This window comes from Apis mellifera, linkage group LG7, assembly GCF_003254395.2.
Source record: "Apis mellifera strain DH4 linkage group LG7, Amel_HAv3.1, whole genome shotgun sequence".
Taxonomy (NCBI): domain Eukaryota; kingdom Metazoa; phylum Arthropoda; class Insecta; order Hymenoptera; family Apidae; genus Apis; species Apis mellifera.
The window spans coordinates 283,165-290,524 of NC_037644.1; the positions used below are offsets into that span (position 1 = coordinate 283,165).

Genomic DNA, 7,360 nt, shown 5'->3' on the forward strand with positions numbered 1-7,360 from the left:
TTGCAATTAAATTCGAGATATAAGCAACGTTGATGAAATCGCGTGATTGGTGAAACATTAGAAGAAACTTTAATTCTCGAGAAAAAATCTTCGTTATTTCGATTATTACGTTTTTTTGATTTAAAGAAATATATAAAAAAAGAATATGAAATAAGTCTCTTTTATACTATTTTTGAAATAATGAATATTTTTCGTCTTGCTTCCATGCAAGTGCTATTTTTTTTTTATAATTGAATAAATTCTTGAAAATATTGTTTTTTCAAATAAATACCATTATTTATCATGAATTATTCAACGAATACTCCTTTTTTTCATAATAAATAGTAATATCTAAAAATAAATAGAGATTTAAGATACATTAAATAATTTTTGATCAAAGATTTAACTTGATCGACCTCAAATCAATTCTCAAATAAATCAACGTTATCTATATGAAATTTTCATGAATTAAATTCATCGAAATTACGATCACACCTTCGAACAAAAGTTTTAAATTTTAAAAAGTCGAATTGAAGTTTATCGAGCAGAAATTAAATCTAATCCTCGGTTTTATCACCGAGGAGGGAAAAACGAGCAACTCGAACGACTCTTAAAATAATAATAGATTCCAGACATCCGACTTGGTTGGTGTCGATTCCTCGACACTTTCAGAGTCGAAAAAAAAAAAAAAAAGAAAAGAGGATGGAAAGGGGGTGAAAAGCGCGAGGCGGGAATGGACGAGTTAATAAAGCGAAATGTACACGGTCTGACACTTGGGTGAAATCGCGGCATTTTTCTGTCGACCCCGTTCCACGCCATAGTTCTTTCAACCCTTCTCTTATCTTTTTTTCTTCTTTCTTTTACCTTACCCTCTTCTCCCCTTTTCGCATCAGCTCCATCAAATAATTCTGTCCCGCGCGCCTTTTGTTTCTAAAATTCAACGAGCCACGCGAATTTCTCAACTGTGGAAAGTTCTTCGACGTTTTCACCGAATTTCGCCATCTTTTTTTTTTTTTTTTTTTGATCTTTAACGATCTTCTATGATTGCTGAGAAATTGTATCTCGGTATCTCGATTCAAAGTTCAAGAATTTCCCGATTTATCTGAGAATTTTTCAAATATTGCTATTTGGTCGAATTTTAGTGATTTATGTTTTTTACAAGACTGGGATATAGGATGTTAACTATTTAAATTATTAATAAATTATTTACTTGGAACATCTTGGAAATTGTCGATGATTCTGAAAAAAAAATCAGACGAGAATTAAATAGTTTTGGAAGTATATAGATTCAATTGTTTTTGTGAGTGAAAATATATGTATAAAGAATGAAGATTGAAACGTGAAGATTGAATTTAATATTTTAAATTGTCTAATAAATCGAATAAAGACTATAACGATCTTTGATATAAATAATAAACTATAAATTAGAATCATCTTACATTTTTCATTCAACAACAATTCTATTCTATTTTACCTTATTTTTGCAATAAATAAATTATTTATTACGAAGTAACAGAATAATAACTTAATGGAAACTTAATAGAAGGGATTGTTTTACGATCTATTTTTTAAAGGAGATAATTTTTTTAGCTATTCATAAAAAGGATAATATTTCTAAAGGAATACATCTGGTGAATCTTGCCATTTTCTCTCCTAGGCCATATTTCACTACCCATGAAATGCTTGAATACGTAGATTTATAGTCTCGATAGTTTTAGGAAAGCCCAGGCAACAGAGGATACTTTGGATACTTTATTATCCTGTTGATTTCTCTCTGCGGGAAATCTACCGAGATTTTTCAAAGATGATATAAAAAAATCGAAAATAAATAAATAAATTTTATTTTCAACCATCATTATCGATTATTTTTCTTTTTAATTCATTATTGATCCATCTCATATCTTATTATTAAACATAGATCATTGTAATAAGTCTTTCATCTGAAAAAAATTTTCGAGATTTTAATTTTTATAAGTCGATAAATTTTCCTTTCAAATTATATTCTACGTAAAAAAATAAATTTAATTATTTCAAACAATTATTAAACTTTTAATAGACCTAGTATAGTATATTAATAAAAAAAAAATTTTATTCAACTACGATGAGATTATAATTTCGTTAAAAATATCGAACAGGGATGATTGGAAATTCGAAGATTGTTAGTCGAAAAGAAGACTATTCGCGAAAGAATCGATAGAAAGGGGGATGGAAACTCGACGATTTCGAGGGATTGAAAAAGTTCTCGAAAGCGCTCTCGTGGAACCTCATTGGGTGTCACGAAGAAGAAGAAGAAGAAGACGAAGCTCGTTTAACGAGCAAACCTTTTTTTCTTCACTGACCGAAAGAAAACGAAGAGGCACAAAAGCCATCCCTTTCGTGAATACGCATTGAAATTTACCTGGAAGAATCTCACTTTGGATTAAAATTGAAACGACTGGTATCGATCACGCGCTAAAATTGAAAACTTTTCGTCCATGAGAAACAGAACTTATTATATCCAAGAGGACGAGAGGATCAGAATTTTTCTTACCCTCTTTCTTTCAGAAGATGTAAAATCTTTAATTGCAAATTTTAAACTTTTCGATTTTATAAGTGAAACTTTTAAAATTCAATTAGATTGACGAATGAAAGAAAGAAGGTTCATGTACACACACATATATATATATGTTAGAAACTTTTTCAACTATTAAAAAATAGTTTAAAATTCCATTTTCTTTATCAAGCAGTCATGCATACTTTATGTGTTTTTGCACTCATTGTATATATCGATCATCGATCATTATTCGTACGTACCACCTTAACTATAGTTCTAGTAGCTAATATTAGATACGAAGGTCAATTCTTATTCCAAGACCTTTCTCCCTGTCCAACTTGTATTTATTGTCGTTTATTGCATGTTAACGTATCAATCGTCTGGAAACTTTCTCTGTCACACTATTTTTATTAACTTTTCCTCTTTCTTCATTATGACATAACCTATGACGTAATACTTAAAAGAGGAACATCATGTATTATGCATCCGTCAACACAACTGTTACAATTTATTCATTTTTTTGCATCAATCGTTTTCTTATTCGATATTTATTAATTGATGCGATACAAATTATTCTTAAATAGTTTTTTATAATAATTTTCTAGATCACGGATCGATTAATACGTTTCACAACTATTTTTAAACAGCAAATATATTCCAAAACACAATTTTTATTACCATTTATGACGTTAATAAAGAAATGAAAAATAATGATTTCAAAATTAATGAAAAAAAGAAAACTATTAAATTCGTTCACGAATTTTAATTAAAAATACAAAACGTGAAAAAAGTTCAAGGAATTAAAAAAGGAAAAAAACAGCATCGATATAAATTTACACCATTGGCTACGAGTGATTCAATTATGAATGAGTGAAACCTAGACTGCGTATTCATAAATTTTAACTTCGTGGGTTAATCAAACTTCCTACTATGTTTCTGCAGATATACTCGTATGACGTGTGAAAAAAAAAAAGAAGAAAAAAAGACTAGCGTCAATCGAAGAGAAAAACTTTAACAAACAAAAGACTCTTTACTACAATTCACTCGACACTGATTACAATTCGCTCCATGTCTCTCGACTTTGGAAGAAAATCGAAACGATAAAATTACAAAGAGACAAATGAAACAATTGTAATCTGCAAAGGATTGTTTTGATTTTTTCTTTTTTTTCGAGTTATTGATTTGTAAAAACGAGAAAATTATTGCATAATTCATCACATTTTGATTTTTTTATACTTGCAAAAGAATTCATGACGAAGATGAAAGATATTAGCTTTTTTAAATTAATATCCATCGTGAATTTTATATAAAACAGTTGTTGATGACGTTTATTACGAATCTTGTTACAATCTATAATGATGGGGGGGCTTTTGATTTAGTATCTATTATGTAATTTAGCTAATTACTATATTATCTCGTAATTAGTGTTTATTATTACAAACTAACTAATTATATTAAATAAATAATTATACCGGTTGCTGCTATTATATTAACACAAGATTTATACTTAACTATTAAACTATTATTTAAAAATTCTTTTACAGATAATATTATCCAAATAGCGCAACAACTATTTTATTTCTCATTAAACTCTCTTTCTAAAATAATTAGCAGTTAATTCGTTAATTGCATTTCCAATTTCATAATAAAATTATATAAATCACTCCTTCGCGTACTTTTCATTTAAACACTATTCACTATTACTATTAATGATTCTAGAATCAATAGCATCTAATATATGCATTTAATATATAAATAATTCTATTTTTCCTTCATTTTAATACAACGTATATATATATATATATACTCTTTATTATTCTATTTGAAATCCTATATCGATTATTAAATAAGATTTGTAGTTGATAACAACCGACCTATTTTACTTGTTCGACCACAATCGATCTCTATTATTCTACTCTAATCATTATCGATTTATACTATATTTAGAATCGAATTATAAATGATTCTTATATAATCAATGTGTATTCATAATTGATCCATACAGTTCGATACTTCGATCTAACGATAAACAAGGCGTTTTAATTGCGTTCGATTACACGTGTTTTAATCTATTTAACATAACCTATTTATTTATTAATCCAATACTTGCTTATAAATGATCCGTACAAGTATATTAATATAATTGATATTCCATTTATTCGATTTATCATTAGATAGAAGATTCGTTGGAAAAATTCTGTTTATACTTTTTCTTTTTTCACAATTCACAATTCAAAGAAAAACATAGTAAAAATATTTCATAGATTTTTTCAATTTATAAAACGAAAAATGGAGAAGCCATTTGGAGAAGATTTCACGGAAGGAGTGTCAAAGGGCGATCATCGATAGCGGAAAAGCTAAGGCGAATAAATTCTATTCCGATCGTAACAATCGTAAATGGAAACAATTTCCAAGTTAACTTGTGGGTTAAGTACGGTCGATGCTATTTCCACTTCGAATGTTGTGCACCTTCATGAATGGAGATTAATAGGGAACCAACTAGTTCCAAGTAGTTCCACCTATGCACTTTGATTCCAACTTACTTAGTATTTCACTCCGATATAGCTTCTGCTATCGATTTTAAACCGATATGCTGCCGGTTTCAAAGGCTTCGCTATTCAAGCAAAATTGTGTTGTTAAAATTTTGGAATCTCTTGAATTGTTTGTGTTCCTTCCGAGAAATGTAGAGATGGAAGAGAGATTGAATTTAGTTTCCAGAAGCTAACATTGTATAAATCGATACATTATCGAATAACTTCGTATATTTCCTATTTATCTAATCTCGTGTCAGATTATTTTTAAACTTTTCATTTTATATAAATAATACCCTTCGTATATATTTCTAAACAATATTTCGAATATTAAAGAATTACTTATTTCAATTAATTTCACGATATAAATAGAAATACTTTTGATAATTTAAAATATCAGATATTTCAAATTCTTTTTATTTCAATTTCAAAATAAAATTTGTCCAAATCTAATCCTCGCGAATGTACAATTCCAAAAAAACCCCAAGAGAATTACGCTTCTCCATTCCATTTATCCGAAAAACATTTCTTTCCATCCATTCATCTTATCATCGTTGCCTTCTTATTCTCATCAATCTGTATCCGTTCTCTTTCAACAGGTACATCATCACGTCTCTGTGCGACAGCTGCGAGAGCAGCGACTCGGTGGTAGCGGTGGTATTCTGGGTGGGGTACTTCAACAGCGCGCTAAATCCACTCATCTACGCCTACTTCAACCGGGACTTCCGGGTCGCGTTCAGAAAGACGTTGAAGAGCTGTTGCGTTGCCCTGCGTCCGGTCCGCGACCTACGCCAAGCTCATAGGAAGCAGGATCTCGTGCACAGCAACGCGTCCTCTGAATTGCACGTCAACAATCAACTGAGAGCCAGCGAGATGACGAACGTGCACATCGAGGCGTGCATCTGAGTTTTCGCCAAAGGAAGATACTCCAACTTTCGAAACGAAGAAGAGGAGGAAGAAGGATCTAATGTTCGTTAATAAATTTAAGACGATCGCTCTCGACTGTTGAAAATTTTTGATTCGTGTACAATTAGAGATTTTACCAATTGATATCTCTCCAATTGGCAGTTGTGTGTAACCGGTGTTAACTAATTAATTGGTCAGGGAATCGAGGAAGATTGTTTCGCTTGCCGATTAAAAAGTGGGACAGTGCGAAAGATATTTTCGACAAATTGAAGAAGGGAGGAGCAATAGTTGATGAATCAAGTTTTGAACAAGTGATTCGAATTGGTTGTTTTATCGATAAAAAGTGCGAGTCTGTGGGCTTAAAACAGTTTCAGTGTTGAACAGCGAGATATCTATGTTGCGAGCCAATTTATGGGAGAAAAAAGAGAATTTATAAATTCGAAAGACTGTTAAATTTTTTTATATCGTTTCGTTTCATTTTTTTTTTACGAGGACGAATCATATTAATAATTATTTATAATATATTTACAAGGATTTAATTTACTAAAGGATGAGTAGATATATTTTTTTACCGTAGTAATTCGTTTTAAATGTCGTTGTAAATAAAATGCTTTTGATCGATTTTGACAAATAATAAAATTGCGTAGAAGAAAACTTTTAAAATTGTCAACAAACTTGCACGTAATATTTATGATTAAAGGAATTTATATTTTTTCTGCGAACGAATTATTAAAAAGATTATTAAGATTAGATGTAGAAATTGAATAATACTCGCGTACATCGATTTTTTAATGCAAAAATTTAACAGCCAAATGAACTATGTCGAAAAAATAAAATATTAAAATATATAGCTACTCGTCCTTTGATCAATTTTGCAGATAATATTGTTATCAATTATCTACTCGTTCTCGTAGTTGATCAAGTTGAGTTTCATGGTATCGTGAACACGAATGAACTTCATTTAAAGCATTCGATGTAAAAATATTGTAGAATATACCTTGTTATTAAAAAAAAAAAAAAGAAAGTTGAGAAATTGGGCACGATTGTTATATACACATCGTGTTATCGTCGTTACTACGCTTGATACGGATGATGTTAAAAAGAGAGGTTCGAAGGAGCATAACGAAACAAGGAATTTTTAACACGGCCACAACCTATTTTAAGGCGGTGGTCGCTCACTTGCCAGACGCTGTCCTCTATTTTCTCCGTTTTATCAAGTCCGTAAATAAGGTTGCTGCCCCCGGGGCAGATGGATGATCCGATTTGAGTAATATTTTAAGATTGGCCTGATAACGTCACTTTCCACCTCCATTCTTGCTTCTTTCCATTTTCTCGTTCGCGTTATATTAAATTATCCCTTTTTCCCTTTCCAAACGAAAATAGGACGGACGAAAAATTGCAGATAAAACAG

The 7,360-nt window shown here is 30.4% G+C and overlaps 1 protein-coding gene across 1 annotated transcript in view; it reads left to right on the forward strand.

Annotated features, from left to right (window-relative positions):
- Positions 1-6,608, forward strand: part of LOC413698 (octopamine receptor beta-1R) — a 61,390-nt gene extending 54,782 nt beyond the window's left edge. Inside the window, exon 4 of the mRNA XM_397139.5 lies at positions 5,643-6,608. Coding sequence (XP_397139.3) covers positions 5,643-5,949 — 307 coding nt within the window. The 3' untranslated portion in view covers positions 5,950-6,608. The remainder of the gene's footprint in view (positions 1-5,642) is intronic.
- The last annotated feature ends 752 nt before the right edge of the window (positions 6,609-7,360 follow it).